Source organism: Phascolarctos cinereus, unplaced genomic scaffold (genome assembly GCF_003287225.1).
Source record: "Phascolarctos cinereus isolate Bilbo 61053 unplaced genomic scaffold, phaCin_HiC Scaffold_5;HRSCAF=322, whole genome shotgun sequence".
NCBI lineage: Eukaryota > Metazoa > Chordata > Mammalia > Diprotodontia > Phascolarctidae > Phascolarctos > Phascolarctos cinereus.
The window spans coordinates 190,067,440-190,090,081 of NW_027555958.1; the positions used below are offsets into that span (position 1 = coordinate 190,067,440).

At 36.5% G+C, this 22,642-nt stretch overlaps 1 protein-coding gene across 1 annotated transcript in view; it reads right to left on the reverse strand.

The window, feature by feature from the left end:
- MEI4 (meiotic double-stranded break formation protein 4) overlaps positions 1-22,642 on the reverse strand; it is a 205,754-nt gene that overhangs the window by 91,544 nt on the left and 91,568 nt on the right. The window contains exon 3 of the mRNA XM_078156771.1: positions 7,033-7,164. Within this exon, the coding sequence (XP_078012897.1) occupies positions 7,033-7,164 (132 nt within the window). The remainder of the gene's footprint in view (positions 1-7,032; positions 7,165-22,642) is intronic.

Here is a 22,642-nt window from a genome sequence, read left to right on the forward strand (position 1 = left end):
TATTTGTAGAACTGTTAGACTTGTTCTTTTGTAAAGGGCAAAAATACCACAGTGATAAACTTGGGCATGATTTAAGAAAATAACTTACTAACCAAAGATGAAATAAGCAACTTTACATGGTTCTGGGTTCCCTTATAATAGTGATTGCAAAACAGAGGTTAGATGTCACTACTTGTCAATGATGTAATTAGAAAGTATTCTTGATCAATGGAAGCCTAGATGGATTATGACAGCTCATCTAAATTTTATATTCTGTGACTCTGAATCTTCAGAAATTGTTTATTTTTTTGCTGGCTTTTGACTGAAGCCAGAGATTTGGATTCTATCTGAAAAGGATCATATTCTACATATAGAACTTCAAAAAAAGTGCAATGCCAAAAATGCAAAAATTATATACAAATTTAAATGACCAATTTGACTTTGTTCTTGGATTTCCACAGTTATTCAGTGCAGCTCCTTAAAGAATTAATACATCATTACATCATGGGATTCTGTACTAGCTTCCAACAACAGATACTTCAAAATACTGATAGGCAAAGTACATTACAATGACTTTGTCATCAGATAAGAAAAACACGAGTTACCATGAAATGAGCACTGAATCTTATGCAAATGATAAAGCACAGGATTCACTAGCAGATTTCAAGTATGAAAGGAAATGTATGTCAAGACATTAAGAAACTGGATGGAGAGCATCATAATGAACAATTCCTTCCACCTGGTACTCACATCCAATGATAACTTGAGAAAATGAGCACAGCTGTGGGAAGGGATGATTGCTGTACCTTAGAGGACAGGCAATTAATACACCCTCTCAAACATTCTTTCATGCTGCACTGGATGATACTTCAATATAAATAGAGGCCCAACTATATTACCTACAAGATTTTCCTTGATACAAGAAAATTCAGAGGGGGTATCTGTGAATTAGTCTTAGGAGACAAATTATTCAAATAAAGGAACATTAAATAATAAAGTATCTCTCAGTTGAGACATTATTTATGTAATATGAGCCTTTGGTAATGACTTTCTCCAATTATGTATCATTATTGTATGATGATGACTCGGGGTCAGAGGTTTTTGACAGCTAAGCATGAAGTCTGGCACATGCCAAACCAAGGTGAGATAGCTTTAGTTATGGTTCTCAAAAAGCATCAGGGCAAAAGTGGTCTGCCCAAGTTTGGAGAGGCTCATTACCAGAGGGATGATGTTTTTGTACTAAGCATAAAATAAAACTGTATATTAAAGAGACTGTAGAGTATCAATCTGTTTTGGTTGAACATAGACACATACTGAAGAGATCATATATCTCTGGAAGAACTAAAGACATAAAAGAGTCAGTGACGCTAATTTGTCAGAAGTAAGTAAAGTAAGACTCCCCCAGGCCTTTGATATGTCATTACAAACATAAATACAGGAGAAAATATATTCAATGACAGTTTGAAATTGGGGACATGAAATATTGTAGTAAGAAGTAACAAAGTGATAACACAAAGTATCAAATAGGTGCAGAGAGGTGTCAATTCTTACTGTCTTTGACAGAGCATTCCTCTTTGTTCCCAACCTCCAAAAATGATAAAAACATGTTTCTAGTCTTACTGCCAAACTAGACAAATCTGAACAAACTACTGCCACAACCATTTCTAATGCCTTTGGTTTCCCATCTTAGTGATAGTGTCCTTGGCACAACAGGTGCTATGTCTCAGAAGCCTCTGAGAAATACTTTGAAAAAACAGTCTTTCTATTGAGAAAATATTGTACTACATGAATTAGGTTTTAAAAGTTATAGGCCTCCAAATATGCTTTGCTATCAAAATAATGGCCATTTGAAAGTATGTGAAAGGAAGCCATTTGAACAACAGTTAATATACTGGGCAATAGCGAAATAATTATTTAAAAAATCTAGTTCCTTTTATAAACCAATTCTATGCCATATTCCATGTAAATTTGCATATCAGAGTCTGAAAACCACTAGACCAGGGATTTAAAACAGAAATCTGAATAAACATTAATCTAAACCTTGTTCTTAGCTTTGTATTTGTTCTCTTTTTAAGTGTTTTTCTCTCCACAGTATTCACTAAGTTTTCTTCTTCAATACTTCTATCATCTGGATCTAATAAATCCTCTCTCTCTTGCTTTAAAATGACTCTTAGATCTGACAATGGTTACAACCTCATTTTTGGATCATTCTAAGAAAATCCTAAACTGCTCTCCCTAATGGCCTTCTCTGTTCAGTCCAAGTAATAGCACAGAATTTATCATCACTCTTTTGTTCAAGTGTCTACATACTGTGAAAGGCCTCAAGTAAAACCTTTGTCTTTCTCAAAAAAGCATTCCATAATATCCTACCATCCTTTGTATTCTGTCTTTTCCCCCCTATTCTTTGCTACATATAACTAAGTCCAGTGGGTCAACTTCTCAAAGTTCCCTGAACAACCTGTTCCCATATTCCTGTTTATCTTAGGATTCATCCTTAAATATGTGGAAAAGGAGGTGATCTGCTCAGGTTGCAAGGCTGCAAGAATTAGGTGGAAACCTGAATGCTACACTGGCAATGCTGAGAAATTAAAAGAACCAGAAAAGGGTTTGAGTGCAGAACTACTGATAGAAAGACAGTTGAAAATTGCACAGAAAGAGAAGATACTGAAGATACTGGAGGGAATTAGATATCTAAGTATGCTATGAAGTGGCATATGGGACAAAATGGTGAATGCTGAATCAGGAAAATCTAAGGTCAAATTCTGCCTCATTTACTAGCTCTGGGGCCACTGGGCAAATTATTGAAATTCACAAAACTTTAGTCTCTTCTTCTGCAAAATGGGAATAATAGCACCCACCTCAAATGGTTGTTGCAAGAATCAAAAGAGACAGTATATATGAAGAACTCTGCAAATCTTGAAATGGTATATAAATGCTAGCAGTTATTATTATTGGTATTAATATTAGTATCAGTAATGGTTGTAATAGTAGTAGAGACAGAAAAATGGATTCCAGATGTACATTTTCTTTTTCATTTATATAGTATGTTCATTCATTTAATCATTTTATTTTGTTAATCTATCTCTCTGACTATTCTCTACCATTTGGGAAATTTTAAAAAATGAAAACGAAAGCCCTAAATACATAGCTGCATAGTCTGGCAAAAAAAAAAATCCCTCATTGGTCATGGTAGAAGTACATTTCTACAATCAATCATTGATATCATAGAAGCTAAATGTAAATTACGTTCTGGAATCAAACAGCAACACCTAAATGCTATCATGGATGTTTTGATTGGATTATTTTTCATTTCTCAAGTGTCAAATGTGATTTATTTAGATTTCCATATGTTTTTTATCATCACATAAAAGTCAACTTATACCCACACCCTCTGTCTAAGTTTACTCCTAACCACCCTAATAGAGATACAGTTCCTAAGATTTACAAGTTTTATCTTCCCATGTAGGGATATAAACAGTTTTCCCTTATTGATTACCATGATCAAAGCTCTTTTTTGTTTTGTTTTTTTTTTATCTCGTTTTTAAAAGCTGATGTCTAGGCTGGTTTTTTGATCATGTCTCTCAGGTAGTCCAATAACTTTTAAATTATTTCTGCTGGATCTATTTTCCAGGTCAGTTGTTTATCCAATGAGATATTTCACATTGTTTTCTATTTTTTCATTCTTTTGGATTTGTTTTACAATTTCTTAATTTCTCATAATCACTAGCTTCCATTTGCTCCATTGCATTCTAATTTTTAAGGAAGTATTTTCTTCAGCGAGCTTTTGGACTTCCTTTTCCATTTGGCTAATTCTGCTTTTAAAGGCATTCTTCTCTTCATTGGCTTTTTGGACCTCTTTTGCCATTTCAGTTAGTCTTTTTTTTTGGGGGGGGGCAATTGGGGTTAACTGACTTGCCCAGGGTCACATAGCTAATAAGTATCAAGTATTTGCCCTGAGGGCATATTTGAACTCAGGTCCTCCTGACTTGAGGGCCAATGCTCTGTCCACTCACCACCTAGCTGCCCCTAGTCTATTTTTTAAGGTGTTAATTTCTTCAGTATTTTTTTGGGTCTCCTTTAGCAAGCTGTTGACTAATTTTTCATGATTTTCTTGTACCACTCTCATTTCCCTTCCCAATTTTATCTCTACTTCTCTTACTTCTTCTCAAATTCCTTTTTGAGCTCTTCCATGGCCTGGGACCAATTCATATTTTTCTTGGAGGCTTTGAATGTAGGAGCTTTGACTTTGTTGTCTTCTTCTGGTTGTATATTTTAATCTTCTTTGTCACCAAAGTAAGATTCTATGGTCTGACTTTTTTGAGCTGTTTGCTCATGATCTCAGCCAATTACTTGAGTTTTAAACTCTTTGTTAAGGTAGGGGTATGCTTCCAGTGTGGAGAATGTACTGCCCCAAGCTTTGGGGGTTTTGTGCAGCTATTTTCAGAGATATTTGTAGGGACCTGTAAATTTTCAGTCCTTCCAAGGTGGTACGATCAAGGGCGAGGTGTTTACTCCTTTCCAGGCCTGTGCTGTGGTCTATGAGTGACCACTAGCACTCTTTCCTGTCTTGGAACTGTGAGGAGGATTCTCTCTTTACCACCACTACAAGCTCCACCATGCCAGCATTCCTCCTTGCCCCAGGATCGCCACCCAGAACAGCAACCCAGATCCAAACATGGGCAAAGCAAGAGAATCCTGCCTCAGCACCAGCAAAGAGATTCCTGCAATCCTCCTCTGATCAACCACTTGATCCCCCTCCATCTGTGTGCCAAGAGCTCTGGAAGCAGTCACCGCCCCAGGGCTGCGCTATGACTGGGGCCAGTCCAACCTCCTCTCTCATCATGGTCCAACAGACATTTCCTAATGACCTTCTAAGTTGTTTTTGGTGTTTGTGGATTGAGAAGTCTGGAAACCACCACAGCGCCCCTTGATTCAATCCCGAGGACTGCTCCAGTTTCGCTCAGGCCTGGTCTTTGCCTGCATGGCCCACACTGAACTCTGTTCCTCTCCTAGTCCTGTGCAATAGTCCTTTCCAATCAACCATCCAGGTTGTCTTGGACTGGAAATTTGTTTCACTCTGTCTTTTTGTGGGTTTTGCTGCTCTAGAATTTGTTTAGAGCCATTTTTTTGGTATTTGGAGGGGTTTGGGGGAAAGCTCAAGTAAGTCACCGCATTTATTTCTCCATCTTAGTTCTGCCCCCTTTAATGTTGTTTCCAAGGGAAACCAGGGAAAGCTCAGACAATTTTTTGGCTTCTCTCTGCCACCTTGAAGTGGAGACTCCCTTAGATTTTTATATCTCTGCTTTTATTGAGACAATGAAAATTACATGGATCCAAGTGAAAGTTGATACTGTTTAAGTATATATCTTAATAGCTTACATCTATCTAGCACTTTGCAAATATAAAGTGCTTAAATCACAGCATCTCATTTGATCCTTTTTAACAAGCACAGAAGTAGGTAGTAAATGCATTATTATCCCCATTTTACAGATAAACAAAGTATAGTAGAGGGAAGTTAAATAATTTTCCCAAGGGTATAGGGTTAAGAAGTAGCAATATCACATTTAGACTCTAAATGTAATGCAATATAATTAAATCATGTTTGCTCATGTAGAGGCAGGGGAAGATGGGGATGGAAATAGAGGCAGCTACAGTGACTGATGAATTTCTGATACTTCAGCAGGTAATAACAAAAAAGTCTGTTTTTTTCTTTTTAGGCTCATCTTACCTATGTCAAGGAACCCCTAAACACCTCATGCCTCGTGTATTCAGAGATGGCTGATGTCTACTAATTCTAGATTTGTGCATTTATAAGAAATTCTAACTCCTTTGTCTACCTCAGTATAAATGCACATAGCCCCTCACAGATGCAGGCCATCTAGAAACAGTATTGTGCCTGGATTGTGCAAGCAAAAACGCTGCAGCTGTGTATACATATCTTTAATTCCTTAAATCAAGTAAGGGGGTAACCCCAGAGAGCTGTGATGAGAGGCATACAAGTTTCACACCCTTTCACAAGAATGTCCACAAAACTGATATGTAAACTATAAACTTTGCAGTTAGATCAACTTAGCGTGAGGTGCTCAACCTTGAAATGCTGAACCTAAAGGAAATCTAGTGGTCTCTTCATTACACCATAGCTGCCTTCATAAACTGGAAAAAATAATTGCCAGGTATCTCTAGATTACCTGTTTCACGACAACAATGTTGATGATGACGAGTAGCAACTTTCAGGTGTTGGAATACTGGCAGACATTGACTATCAAACTCATTCATCAGCAATTGACAGTGAACTCTCAGCAATAAAAGGCTTACTGCATTATTCTCCATTTAGTGCTCCTGAAAAGGTCATGTCCAGCTAGCTTGTCCTGGGACACAGGAGCAGATGATGGTAAAACCTATGTTCAGTCCCTGCAGTGGGAGCAGAGAAAATATTCCCATGCTAGAATCTAACTGGCTGCTCTGTCCAGTTATTTACCTATTAGTTCTCCAGACCTGTCCCAGGGCTTCAACCCCTTTCACAAGCCATTGTCTTGGTGCTTCCTCCACAGCTCTCGCCTCACAGATTCTTCCACCCTCAGGACTGATTTCCAGCCTACTCTCAGAATCTCAATGTTTTAGATTCTTCCCACAGTTACAGCACAGCTTAAGTTTGAATTTAACAGCCCTAAAGTGCTGGGTTAGGAAGGTAGGGAGAGATGAAAGCCACTGGTAAGAACTTTCAAATAGTTATCATTTTTACTACTTTAAACTCATTCTTTCAGTACAATGATATCTTGGACAGCTACCATAAGAAAATTCTGGTCAGCCATTATATTTACTTTACATATTTTAAATTTAATTTTGAGTTTAATATTTGTCTCTATCTGAAATATATTTTCTCTTTGAATGTCAACTTTTCCCTAAAAATGCCCTTCTCCCTCACCTAGAATTTTAGAAGGAATTAAACATGTAAAATGAACATACCATCTGTTAATTATTAGAGCATAATTTAAAAAAAATCTGTTCCATTAATAACTATAACTCAGAGCAAAATTTTGAAATTAAGAGTACCTGATGCATATTCCTCAACTCATCAGTGAAGTTGTTAACTTGTGATAAAAGCAGAGATATGACAGGTTTTCTTAAAAAACTGCACTTTCCCAGTATGACCAGACTATTAGAGATGTAATGCTGCACCTGAAACTAAATAAAAAAATAAGTAAGTTTAAATACTCCGTCAAATCAAATTAAGTTATAATTGTTAGAGCCTAGTATTTGCCCAAAACCTTGGTAAATGCTATTAGGGCTACTAAAGAAGCCTTGATATGGAGGTACTAGTTAAAACTAAGGAAGCAAGATTGTCTTTGGTGGTCTCATACACATGCTTCCAAGACTTCCAGTGACCTTTTGCTGCTTATATGTCATCCTATTGAGATATGTCCTCTTTGGACAGTGGTCTGTGCTTAAAAGTTAATCTTCTTTCTCCCAATAACAATCATTCCTTTAATTCAACTGTCTTATTCAGCTATTTGAGAGCCATGGAGCAGTATGCTGATATGTCACATTAAGGTGTGAATGACTAACAGTTTGCCTTCTGTGTTATCCCTGCTTGTATAGAATAAAGCTCTAATAATTAATACTCCATTATACCATTTTTCTTGAGCAGGGGAGGCTTCCTGAAGTACCTAGCAAACCACTCACTTCACTAAGGTATATAGACAGTCTTTGTCTCTGTTCTAGATAAGCTTACAATAATACTGTTAAGAACAACAGGATTGTGCACCCTTCACCCTCTTCTCTTTTCTTTGTACTCTCACTTTTATTGATCTTGTTTACTACCTCAGCTTCACTTATCAATTCTATGTTGACAATTCCCAAATCTCTATCTGTAGCCTTTATCTTTCTTTTCTGAACTCCATACCTTCATCTTCCACGCCTAATGCTCCAATCCCCCAAATGAATATTTCACTAGAAATTCAAATAAACTATTTTCAAAAATACCTTTCCCCCCTATTTTCTGCTAAAACTCTAAAATTTCTTCTCCCCAGTCTCATCTTCTCTTTCTAACTTTATTATTTCTCACTGTGTCACTCTGTCTCCCTGGATTAAAATGTGTTATCTTTAACCACTACCTCTTGCTCACATCTCATAGACAATCACACATTGGTCGCAGTGACTCTTCGCCCTAAACAATGTCCTTCACATCTATCCCCTGTATTTCCACTGCCACATCTCTGAACTAGGCTCTCATCATCCATCTGGGATACTGCCTAAACCAGACCTTCTTGTCTTTGTGCCCTCTCCTTTCCCATCCATCTTCCAAAATGCCACCAGAATAAGCTTTCTACTTATCATGCCTCTGTTCAAAAGTCTTCAGTTGTACCCAATATGTATAACGTTTAAAAAAAGATTTTGCTTGGCATTCCAAGGTCTCTAAAATCATCTTTCAGTTTAGGAGAGATTGAAAAGCTGGGGTGTGGGGTAGAAAAGGAGAGTAGAGAAAGAAGCAAAGGAGAAAGAGGTAAAGAAAGAAGAGAGGGGAGAGAAAGCAAAAGCAGAGAGACTGCAGTCATGAAGGTGAATGGAGACAAAGAAAACTGTCATACCTTCCATGACCAATGGCTTCAACTATTACAGACTAAACAATATAGGGAGAGAATAATGATTTATGATAGCTAGCCTTTACATATTGCTTAAAGATTCCAAAGCACTTTACAAATACATCATTTTATCCTCACATCAACCCTGGGAGCTATTTGTTATTATCATCCACATTTTACAGATGATGAAACTGAGGCAGACAGAGGTAAAATGACTTAGGTATAAGTCAACTCAGGTCTTCCTGACCGCAGATTCAATGTGCAGCAACCTAGATGTCTATACCTTGAGAGCCCAGCATTGCCCCTGTTCCAAGCTAGATGAGACAACAAGAAAAGATTCTGTCTGAGTGACTCAAGATCACCACCCATGAAAAGTGGTTGACTCAGTTTGCTAAGTGGGATCAATCCAAGAGGGAGAAGGTAGTTTTCCTGCTAAGTCAAATACCTTGGATCCCTAGTCATTGCTACACATAATATACACAAGTCCAATCAGCCTACTTTCTCACCCCCTTCCACCAGGCCCCTATGTTCACCTGCCTCCCTATTCTTTAATTTCTTCCCTTCTCTCTTACAATGAACTCCAGTCTTTTAAAGCAAAATTCAAATGCTAATCCCAGGAAAGTCTTTCTGATCCCCTCACTTCAGACAATAAGAGCCTTCTCTCAGACCTCACACAGCACTTTGTTTAATAACTCTGTAAGTCAATAATTATATTATATTGTGTGCATATGCATTTAGGTATGGGTTTGTGTACATGTGTGTTGGTGTTCAGTAACTATAAGGTCCATGAAGGTAGGGACTGTTTTATCTGTACTTTGTATTTCCCCAATGCCTAGCACAGGGAACTAAACCCAGTCATCACCTTAAAAAATAACATAGAAATGGAGAATAATATAAGTTGGTCTATACTTACATGCTAAATAAACTGGGTGGTACTGATGAATGTTAGAATATGAACTTTTTAAGTTTAGGAAAGTTTTAATTTATATTTTTAATTTTAAAGTTTAATTTTTAAAATGAAACAAGAAAAAAGAAAAGCAAATGCATTTGGGTACTCAAAAACTGTTCTTAATAAAAACACTGTAATAAGCTTAGAGTCAAAGTACATGGTAGATCAAGTTACCACTCTACAAAATGAAGACTATTTACCAGTCACTATTCTCTTGTGAAACAGCTGAATAAAAATCTACATATTCTGTTACTCTGGGGTAAAACTCATTATTGGGTTTCAGATTTTACAACAGACTTTTGTCTTTATAGAGAAAAGAAATTTTTCTTCCCACTATACAGCTCTAAAAATTATCCTACTGGGAGCATTTCATTCATGTGTGGTGAGCCACTTTCTCCTCCTTATATATCCTATTGTCTTAAAATTAAAAAAAAATAATGGGAAAATTATGAAAACTAGCAGGAACAGAAGTGTTAAGAAAACATTTATAGTTCGCTGGAATGAAACATTAGTTGGTATGAATTATTTCACCCAATAAATTTCAGGAAATCATCAGGAAATCACATTACAAAAAAAATCCTGTATGTTCTCCAGAAGTGATAGAGTAGACAGAATCTAATTACTGTGAATATCATGACAAAGAAAAGTTCAATACAACAAAGCTGTCCCTATTATCTTGCCCACACTCCATAGTAGCATTGGTTTCTGAAGCAATGTCCTACAATTAATTGTGAAATCAGAAATGCTGTTTTTGTTTCCCGTTACAATAATCTCTATAATGGAAATACAGTGAAATCTCTTTAAGTACGTAGCTATCACAAGGGGAGCTAGGTGACACAATGGATAGAGTGTTGAGCCTGGAGTCAGGAAGACTCCTCTCCCTGATTTAAAATCTGGCCTCAGACACATACTAGCTATGTAACTCTGGACAAGTTAGTTTAACCTTATTTGCTTCAGCTTCCTCATCTCTAAAATAAGCTGAAGAAGGAAATGGCAAACCACTCCAGTATCTTTGCCAAGCAAACACAAGATGATGAAAGAGAATACCCTACAACTTCCTTCACTTTTTCGATAACAAAACATCTTAGTGATATTGGAGAGAAAACACAACTAAATTCCTAGACCATCTATCTGAATTAAAACAAAACAAAATAAAGTGCAACACAACAAAACACACAAAAAGATTAAGAACAAGAAGGAAGAAAGAATTAAAGATGGGTGAACTCTGACATCTATTTCCTTTACTGGATTGAGAATACTTCAATTTACTTGCTAATTCACTACAAGAATCTGGTCAGGTATATTTCATCTTTTGTACTTATCTACTTGTTATCACGGAGGCCATCTCTAGTCATCCTGATCTAGATGAGAAAGGAAGCCTGGTGACTTTCCACAGCCCTGCCTCACTTAAATCCAATTCACTTGCGAGTCATGGCATCACCTTCCTGATGTCATGGTCCTCTTCAAGAACAAAAAACTTGCATCACAGACTTACAAGTAGACAGGACTTTAGAGGCTATATAGTAGAAACTTTTCACTAAATAAGTTAATAACTAAAAACATAGGAACAATAATAACATATTTAACAATTAAAGATTTGCAAAACCCTTTAAATGTATTGGGTTTTTTTTTCATAAGAGGAACCTGAAGCCAAAGAGATGTAAAATGATTTGTCCATAGCCACACAGAAAAGGACTGTGATTTATAACATATTCATTTTTGTAAGAACATAGGAAAGTTATGGACAGAGACCAGTCTAGAATATGCTTCAGGGGGAGTGTCTCTCAGAATTTCATAGTTAGGTTATTAAATACGATTTGCAGAGAATTATTTTAGACTTCTCCAGCAATCTGGAAGGTTGTACAAAGCATGGAACTTGGAGGTTGAAAGAGGGAGGTTAAAACAATTTCCTTACCAAAGTGTCTCGCAATCTTTTTTCTGTTTGAGTAAATGGATCTCTGGGGAGAATTGCTTTAGCCAACGGTTATAAGTCCTAAAATGGGAGAGTTCAATTGAAAACTCAGAAGAAAGCAGTGTGATTTATGTCTGAATTTATAAATCAAGCAGAAGAAAGACATGTTCTTGGGAGAAAATAAGCATTTAATGGAATTCTAAGAAAAGGTCAAAGGCCAGACCTTAGAACAGTCTTCTGTACTTCCTGCCATAGCTTGCGAAGGTGAATAAAGAACTTCATCATAGTCTTTAGATGAGAGAGGCCTGACTGTTAGAGTTATGTCATTGGTTCCACAAGTCCAATTAAACCATATTGGTGGGGGCTCATGAGCTAAAGGCTGAAGGAGATTCTGGCCAATAAAACACCTACAACCTAGGGTATCTAGCTGAGGATCTAGGGTGAAACTAGGACAGACAGTAGGGGTATATGGGTTACAATAATCACAAATACCACAAATAATACAGCTGTCCTATGAAGTGGAATAGCCTTTTAAATATTTTTATTGTAGATCCTTTGAATATCTCCTTTAACTTGTCCTAACCCTTCTACCAACATCCTCCTCCCACACACACACTACACAAAGTCTGGCAGAAAAGAAAACCAAGAGTTAATGTCTTTTCCTTCCTCCTCCCTTTTCCCCTCACTAACCAATTCACAAATGCCAAGTTCTTCTCTGAGCTATGTTCCTTCTGACTAAGGTTGTGTTTTAACTTATGATTGAGAGGAATAGGTAGTGGCCCATTAGAAAAAAGTAGGTTTCAAAGTAAGGCAAGCAGAGATTAGGGAAATAATAGCGTAAAGAAGAACTGACAGGGAGAAAGTTGATAAGAAAGCATACTATAATAACCAAGAAAGAAATTGAATAAACTTTACTTTTTCAAAGAAGATTTATAGAATCCCCTCCACCACTTGCCGCTTTCCCCTTCTATCAGTTTAGCCAATCTAACAGCTAATATTTTTCCAAGGAAGAGTTGTAGAAGTTCTGAGAAAAGACAGAGACATTTCTATGGCTAGAATTTATGAAAGGCAACGGAAAGTTCTAATAATTAAAATTACAACGATATAATTGTGAATAATCAAATGAGGAGAAAAAAGGCATAGAAATTCAAGGAGGCCAAGGATTATTTAAGTGCACTAAACAAATGAAAAAAGGAAGACTTAAGCAAAAATGAATACAATACAATGACAGTAACCTATAAGAATGTAAGGAAATAAAGTCCAAAAGGGAGACATGTAAAAATGCTCACTTTAGTGTTCTGATGGATCTTCATTCTTAAAACTGTCAATATTCCCTAACCTAGTACAGAAAAAAACCCCTCACTTACGCCTTCTCATCCTGTGTGATACTTGTCCATCTTTCCATAAATTCTCCACAAAGGATCCACCCAACATGTTAAAGACCTCAATTTTTCTGGGTAGTTGATTCTTGGTTGTAATCTAAGCTCCTCTGCCTTCCTAAATATGATATTCCAAGGCCTCTGATCTTTAATGTAGAAACTGCCAAGTCCCGTGTAATCCTGACTATGGCTCCTTGATATTTGAATTGCTTCTTTCTGGCTGTTTCTAGCATTTTTCCTTAACCTGATAGTTCTGGAATTTGGCTACAATATTCCTTCGAGTTTTCATTTTGGAATCTCTTTCAGAGGTGATTGGTGGATTCTTTCAATGACTATTTCACCCCCTGGTTCTAGGATATCAGGGCAGTTTTCCTTGATAATTTCTTGAAAGATGCTGTCCAGGCTCTTTTTTTGATCATGGGTTCCAGATAGTGCAATAATTCTTAAATTATCTCTCTTGGATCTATTTTCCAGGTCAGTTGTTTTTTCCAGTGAGGTATTTAACATTTTCTTCTATTTTTCCACTCTTTTGATTTTGTTGGACTGATTCTCGATGTCTCATAGAGTCATTAGCTTCTACTTGCCAGTCCTAATTTTTAAGGAATTATTTTCTTCAGTTAGCTTTTGCACCTCCTTTTCCATTTGGCCAATCTTCAATCAATTTTTGTGATTTCTTTTCCAAGCTGTTGTTGACTCTTTTTTCATAATTTACCTGTGTAACTCTTAATTCTTTCCCCAATTTTTCTTCTACTTCTCTTACTTGATTTTTAACCTCTTCAAGGGGACTTTTTGGGCTTAAGATCAATTCATATTCCCATTTGAAGCTTCTCATGTAGGCATTTTGACATTGTTGTCCTCTTCTGAATTTATGTTTCATTCTTCCCTGTTGCCATAGTAGCTTTCTATGGTCAGGGCTCTTTTTTTTTTTTTTTTGCTCATTATTAAAAGTTGACCTCTGCTTCTGGGTATATGGGGCACTGTCCTAAGCTTCTTTTCCTGGGGCCCAGGGACTAGTCACTGGCTTTCTGTGCTGGGGCCTCTAGGGCTGGCAGCTTGTCCACTGCACTAAGGTGCCCCAGTCTAGTCATGCCTGTTGTGCCCTAGGCTCTGGGGTTGGCAGTTTGCCTGCTGTACTGGGGCTGGAAGCCTCACAGCTGGTCTGCTATGACACTGGCCTGCCCAGCCTAGGACCATCGGGCCTTGGTTGCTGATCTGTGCTGTGGCTAAGAGCCTCCCACTGGCTTGCCTGGACACCACCTGTGCCAGGCTCTACTGACCTTTTACCCAAGTGAGACAGACCTTTCCTGTAGTTCTTCTTGGGCTGAAAAATTGTTTTACTCCATCTTTTTGTGGATTCTGTTGCTCCATAATTCTTTCATAGGCTTTATTTAATGTTGCTTCTAAGGGAAACTGGGGAGAGCTCATACAGCTTACCAGTTTCTCTCTACCATCTCGGCTTATAATGTTTCTTATGTTGCTTCTAATAAATGACATGTTGTTATCTATTTAAAGCTACAACTTGACTTTCCAAAGCACTATGGATTACATACAGTATATTTTGGTTCTTCCAATATAGTGCTGCATTGTTTGCAGCAAAATAATATACCTAGAAGAATATAATAGCAACTTAAGATTATTGCTGGGTCAAAGGTTATAGATAGTTTAATAACTCTTTGGGCATAATTCCAGATTGCTCTCCAAAATGGTTGGAACAGTTCACAGTTCCACCAACAGTTAGTGCCCCAGTTTTTCCACATCCCCTCCACCATTTGCCACTTTCCCCTTCTATCATTTTAGCCAATCTAACAGCAATATTTTTTAATAATGACTTTGAGTGAATAAATTATTTTGATTACTACAAATACCCAAATTAACTATAAAGAACATAAGAAGAAAGATGCTATCTGCATCCAGAGAAAGAAATGATAAAGAGAAGTATGTACAGAACAATTTTATATATTATATGCCTAATTGTGTCTAGTAGTAGCCATCTCTAGTTGGAGGGGGTGGGAGGGAGGGAAAAATTCATATGATAATTTTGTTAGGAATAGCAAGTTGTGTATATTAGATTTGCAGTTTCATGTATAATCATCTTTTTTATTGTACTATGTTATGGAAATGCTTGTTTTATTCCATAAATTAAAAAAAAGGAAAAAAAGGACTTAGGATTACTGAAAGTACTGCATAATTTCCAAAATGTGATATAACCTAATATCTTCCTATCTAATTCTCAGCCCAACCCCAAGTTCATCTATAGGGCCTGTGTAAGATCATACATTCAGAGCAATTACAGAACTAACTCAGTGTACTATATATTTGGCCACACATTATAATTGGGGTACTGTGTAGTTTTTCACCCACCTTGGGTTATTTTTCCCCTTGTGCATCCAGTTGCTTTTTATTTAGTGACTAAGAATTTTACTCAGGAAGCTTTGTAGTCTCCTAAAGTTTGATACCATCATTAAAATATAACCTGAGAAGAGGAACATTTGGAAAACTTTGCAATTAAGAAGGAATCGTTCCTCTAGATTTTGTGTAGCACATCTTTATAGAACTTGCAAACACCACAGCTGAGCATATGTCTCCCTGTTATACACCCATTTGATAAAGATACACAACGGATGTTTGAACAGTGATATATTTTTTAATAATGACTTTGAGTGAATAAATTATTTTGACTACTACAAATACCCAAATTAACTATAAAGAACATAAGAAGAAAGTGATATGCTTTTTGTATAATTTTAACATATGAGTGGAAGACAATTTTTGGTAGAATCCTTAGAGGTACATTTTGTTCCATACATAACAACTTTAAAAAACATCAATAAAGATTTCATATTTTCTGCATGTCTCAGACAAGTTGTGTCATTAAGAAAATGTTCTGCTGCAGAAAACTGTCTGTGGAAGTCTGCCTATTCCTTTTTTATGCTTTCATTAAGAAGAGTATTTACGTGCACAGACCATTGTCAAATGAACTACGCATTCACAGGCTGAAAGTTGTTGATGGCTTTAAATGTTTTTTCATTTTTTCATGAAAGCATCATCTATAAACCCTTAAATCATCTTGTCCTTGAAAATTAATTCCCTACTGTCCTAGAAATCCATCATGGATTTCTCCTTTATGTCATGAAGGTTTTCATAACTCCTCATTAAGTGCCTTTGTCAATTTCTTACATACTATGCAATATTATTATGTAGCTATTGAGGTGAAAGAGTTTATATATATATATATATATATATATATATATATATGTATATATGTATATATCTATATCTATATCTATATCTATATCTATAGATATAGATATATATATGTATATATGTATATATCTATATCTATATCTATATCTATAGATATAGATATAGATCTATCTATCTATCTATCTATCTATCTATCTATCTATCTTCTATCTATCTATATACACACACACACACATTAACCAGTTCTTTGACAGAATGTACTAGAATTCTGTCAGGAATTGAAATAATTTACTGGCCTACAGATCAGTCTCTACTCATGTTCCTACTTTGAAAATTGAACCAATATTAGCATTCCTCTAATCTTGCAGTACCTCTTCCATTCTCTAAAATCTCTGAAAGATCTCCCACAATAAATCAAGTTCTTTTGGTACCTTTTTGTTGTTGTTCAGTCACTTTTTGTTCATGTTTCAATACTCATGACCCCATTTGGGTTTTTCTTGGCAAAGATACTGGATTGATTTGCCATTTCCTTCTCCAGCTCATTTTACAGATGAAGATATTGAGGCAAACAGGGTTAAGTGACTTGCCCAGGATCACATAGCTAGTAAGTGTTTGAGGATGGATTTGAACTCAGGAAGATAAGTCTTCCTGATTCTAGGCCTGGTACTCTGTCCACTGTAACATCTAGCTGCCCCAGTGGCGTGACACATTGCTGCTTCTGTTGTTACTCCTCGCTTCTAACTTCTACACACATACATACAATTTAAGTTTGGTAGTGAATCTTCTCAATGCATACTGTACTTTTTAAGATAATTATCCTTCTTCATCAGACTTTTTTTCCTTTTTATAAATTCACATTTTAGTTCATGGGATGATAGTAATAGTAGTAATAACAGTAGTATAAGGAGTACTACTATTATTAGCAGCAGCAGTAACAGCAGCAGCAGCAGCAGGAGCTAACAGGTGCTTTAAGTTGGGTAAAGTGCTTTGTACAAAGCATTCCAAAAGTCTTAGCACACTTTTTCAATCAAATGAAAGCTCAAAACACCCTGAATATTTTCTCATTTGATCCCCACAACAACTCTATTAGTGGGTGCTATCACTATTCTCAATTTTACAGATGAGGAACTTGAAGCTAAAAGTGGTTGTGGCTTCCCCAGGGTCACAAGATAGAAAACATCTGAGGGACAATTTGAATTTCATGACTCTAAGTTTAACAGTATATATACTCTACTACCCTGTACTCTTGGAAACCTTTAAAACTTGCACTCCTAAAATCTAAGGGGAAAAGGGGGTGGGTAACTAGTGGGGAGGCTGATTCAAAATGGCAGAGAAAAGGAAGGGACTTGCCTGAGGGTCCCTCCAAATTTCCCTCTAAAAAATACTTTAAATAACACTGCAAAACAAATTCTGGAGCAGCATAACCCACAAAAGTACATGGTGAAACAATTTTCTAACCTAAGACAACTCAGAAGGCTGTCAGGAAAGATCTATCACACTGGGGTGAGAGTAGAGCCAAGTACAGGCGCAGGCTGTGCCAGTACAGGATCACACAAAACTAACAGCCTTTGAAGGTGACTGAATCAGAGGCTACAACTTCTGGAGCTCTCAGCCCACAGACAGTAAGGGGGTTGGACAACCATTCAGAAGGCGATCACAGGGAACAGGGCTCTCTTTGCCGGCACTGGGTGCAGGCCTCTGTTGCATTTGTGAATAGATATCTGAGGCCAAGGATTTTATTACTGACTTTGTTCTCACTAGAATATATGTGCCTTGAACCGTAGAACAATTTTATTATTTATATTTAGATCCCCAGAGCCTACCAGTGACTGGCATATAGGAAAGAGGTTAATAAATGCTTGTTGTTTAATCAATTTCTTTGCTTTGCCTCTTATGACCTCCTCGACATCTCCCTATTCTCCTTCTTACCTTTTTAGTTTAATTCTGTTGATTAGAATAGAAGAATTCTAGAAATGTGTTTTTTTGTTATTCTTTTTATGTTTGCTCCCTCTTGTCCTGGATCCTGTCATTTCAATTAGTCATGTTCTAGAAATTGGTAGCTGGACTCTCAGGCCAATTTCTCATCAAGTTTATTTTCTTTAGCATTAAGCACAGTGTATTGGACATAATGGGTGTTAAACATTCAATTTTATGAAAATGGGCAGAAAATTTAATGAAAAGGGCAGAAAAGTTGGAAATAACAGTTCAAAAGCTACTACAATTTTATATCACAGTTAAAGGACATAGTGGCCAGATTGTGGATGGTGATCTCACGGTATACTTTGTATTTCTCAAACTATACGTGGAAATACCAAGTAAAACTCTCAGTAATATGTTTTAATAGAGACATTGATAAATTCCATATAAGAAAAACAAAGACATTGCAGTGTCTAGAAACCATGTCATCTGGTGGATGAAAGACCTGGGACATTAAAACTAAATTACAGAAAATTATGGAGAATCACAATAGCTCTTCTCTAATATTTGAAGGACTAGCATGTGGAAAAGGATGCTTTTTGTTCATGTAAAGGAGAAAACTAAGACTGTTTTAGAAAAGTATTATAGAAAAACCAGATCAATACAATTCGTCAAGCAAGGAAAACTGTCTAATAATTAGCATGATCCAATAATTCAAATGACTTACTACATACCTAGTGCTTATTGAATTTACCTATTATTCATCTACCATTGAATTTACCTATCCAAAAAAAAAAAAAGAACAGAAAAGAAAAGAAAATTCCTATCTGCACAAAAGGCAAATTAGATGGTTTCTCAGGTACCTTTCAATTCTAAGATTTTTGGAGTTCATGTTTAATTCTAAAACTGTGGCTAATCTCTAGTTATTGTTTCTGTTTTAAGTACTGTAAAAAGGATTGCTGGATGCAACTGATTCCCAACTGAGGCAATTATCTGAGAGGTAGCACTATGCAGGAGAAACATCACAACACTTGTATTGTGGAGGTCTAGGTTCAAGTCCCATCTCTGTCACTTAACAACTTTAACCATAAACAAGTCATTTAATTGTTCCTACCCTCTCTTTCCTCATCTGTAAAACAGAATTAATAATACTTGTACCAGAGGTCGGGGGGACCAAGATGGTGATGTAAGACAGGAACCTACCTGACCTCTCCCAAATTCACCTCTAAACAACTATAAAATAACTACTAAAAACAAAATCTGGACTGGTAGAGCCAACGAAAGGATAGGCTGAAACAATTTTCCAGTCTAAGACAAGTAAACAGCTCACTAGGAAACGTCTGTTTCACTGGAGCCAAAGAGGACCACACTCCAGTGCAGGTGGTGACGGGCAAGTCAGCAGCAGACTACACCTCAGCAGGCCAGCAGCAAGATGCTGAGCCCCAGGACAGGCCAGCAGCAAAGCCCTGTGCCCTCAGATCAAGAAGGCTGGGATAGCGCCCTCTCAACCCAAGAAGCAGAGCACAACTTTAACATAAAGTTCAAAGCCAAGAAATAGGCTAGAAAAATGAACAACAGCAACAACAACAAAAAAGAAGAGTATGATCATCAACAACTATTATGGTCAGAAAAGATCAAAACACAAACTCAAAAGAGGATAACAATGTCAAAACAGCTCTATGTGAAGCCTCAAAGAAAAATATGAAGTGATCTCAAGCCCAAAAAGAATGGGAAGAACAAAAACAGGATTTTAAAAATCAAATAAGAGAGACAGAAGAAAAATTGAGAAAAGAAATGAGAATGTTTCAGAAGAACCATGAAAAGTAAGTCAACAGCTTGGTAAAGAAAACACAGAAAGTGGAAACGATGTACAAAGATTCACTGAAGAGGTATAAAGTCCACTGAAGAAAAGAGCTTCTTAAAAAGTAGAACTGAGGGTCAGCTAGGTGGCGCAGTGGATAGAGTACTGGCCCTGAAGTCAGGAGGACCTGAGTTCAAATGCAACCTCAGAGCAAACACTTGACACTTACTAGCTGTGTGACCCTGGGGAAGTCACTTAACCCCAATTGCCTAAAAATAAAAACAAAGTGTAGAATTGACCAAATGGAAAAGAAGGTACAAAAGATTACTGAAGAAAATAATACTTCAAAAATTAGAATGGGACAAGTAGATGCTAATCACTCCATGAGACATTAAGAAACAATAAAACAAAATCAAAAGAATGAAAAAAGAGAAGAAAATATAAAATATCTCATTGGAAAAAAACTGACCTGGAAAACAGATTTAGGAGAGCTAATGTAAGTCATGGACTACGTGAAAAGTCACCAAAAGAAGAGCCTAGACATCGTATTTCAAGAAATTATCAAAGAAAACTATCCCAATATTCTGGAACCAGAGAGTTAAACAGAAATTGAAAGAATCCACCTACCACCTTTTGAAAGAGATGTCAAAATGAAAACTCCTAGGAACAGCATGACTAGATGCCAGAGCTCTCACCAGGTCAAGGAGAAAATATTACAAACAGCCAGAAAGAACCAATTTGAACACTGTAGAGCCATGGTCAGGATAACACAAGAATTTAGCAGTTTCTACATGAAAGCAGTTTCTACAGAGGCCTTGGGATATAATATTCTGGAAGGCAAAGGAACTAGGACTACAAGCAAGAATTACTTACACAGCAAAAACAAGCAAAATCCTTCAGAAGAAAAAATGGCCATTCAATGAAATAGACTTCCATGCATTTCTGATGAAAAGACCCGAGCTGAATAGAAATTTTGACTTTCAAATATAAAACTCAAGAGAAACATAAAAAGGTAAGCATGAAAGAGAAATCATAAAGGTTTCAATAAGGTTAAACTGTTTACATTCCTATATGGAAAAATGACACTTGTAATTCCTAAAATGTTCCTCATTACTAGGGTAGTTAGAAGGAGCACACATGAACAGAGGGCATGGGTATGAGTTGAATATGATGAGATGATTATCTTAAAAAATAAAATGAAGGAGTGACAAGGAGGAATGCATTGGGAGAAAGAGAAAAAGAGCAGTAGAAAGTAAAATAAAAGAGGCACAAAAATGCTTTTACAGTGGCGGGGGGAATAGAAGACTAGGAGAGGGGCATGGAGCAAGTAAACCTTACTCTCATCAGAATTGACTCAAAAGAGGGAATAACATACATATTCAGTCAGGTATAGAAATCTATCTTACCATATAGAAAAGTAGGAGGGAAAGAGAATAAGAGAAAGGGGGGAGGGGTGATGGAAGGGAGGCTGGACTGGGATAGGTAAAAGACAGAAGCAAAACACTTGTGAGAATGGACAGGGTGAAAGGAGAGAGAGAGTAGGACAAACGGGAAAAATAGGACAAGGAAATATACAGCAATCATAACTTTGAAAAAATTTACAGTAAGTTTCTCTGATAAAGACCTCATTTCTCATATATATAGAAAATAGTCAAATTTATGAAAACAAGGGCTATTCCTCAAAGGTCAAAGGATATAAACAGGCAGTTTTTAGACAACGTAATCAAAGCTATCCATAATCATATGAAAAAATGCTCTAAATCATTATTGATTTAAGAAATGCAAATTAAAGCAACTCGGGGTACCACCTATCACCTATCAGGTTGGCTAATACTACAGAAAAGGAAAATGATGATGTTGAAGGGTATGTGGGGTTGGTAAAGTTGTATGCTGATTCAAGCCTTCTGGAGAGCAATTTGGAATTATGGCCAAAGGACTATACAATACACTATTAGGTCTGTATCCCAAAGAGATAAAAAAGGAAAAGGGTCTACATGTACACAAATATTTATAGCAAAACTTTTACTGGAGGCAAAGAATTGGAAATTGAGGGGATGTACATCAATTGGGGAATGCCTAAACAAGCTGTTGTATATAATTGTCATGGAATACTATTTTACCATAAGAAATGATAAGCACAATGCTCTCATAAAAACCTGGAAAGACTTACATAAACTGAGGCTAAGTGAAGTAAGCAGAACCAGGAGAACATTGTACACAGTAATAGCAATATTGTAAGATGATCAACAATGAATGACTTAGATATTCTTAGTAATACAATGATCCAAGATGATTCTGAATGACTTTTAGTGAAAAATGCTATCCATCCCCAGAGGAAGAACTGATGGAGTCTGGCTACAGATTGAAGAATACTTTTTCTTTACTTTCTTTATTTTTCTTCTTTGTTTTTTAGTCTGTTTTTTTCTTTCACAACATGACTAACATGGAAATATATTTTTCATGATTGCACATGCATAACCTATGTCAGATTCCTTGTCCTCTCAATGTAAGGGGGAGGGAGAGAATTTGAAACTCAAAATTTTGGAAAAAAATGTTAAAATTGTTTTACATGTAATTGGGGAAAATAAAATATTAAATCATTAAAAAGTTTTTGCACAAACAAAATCAATGTATTCAAGATTAGAAGGAAAGCACAGCAAAGCTGGGGAAAATTTTTTTTTTTTACAGCAAGTATCTCTGGTAAAGGCCTCATTTCTCAAGTATATAGAGAATGGAGTTGAATTTATAACAATACTAGTCATTCCTCAACTGATAAACACCAAAAGATATGAACAGTCAGTTTTCAGATAAAGAAATAAAATCTATCTACAATCATATGAAAAAATACTCAAAATCACTACTGATTAGAGAAATGCAAATTAAAACAACTTTGAGCACCTCCTCATAGTGGCACCAATC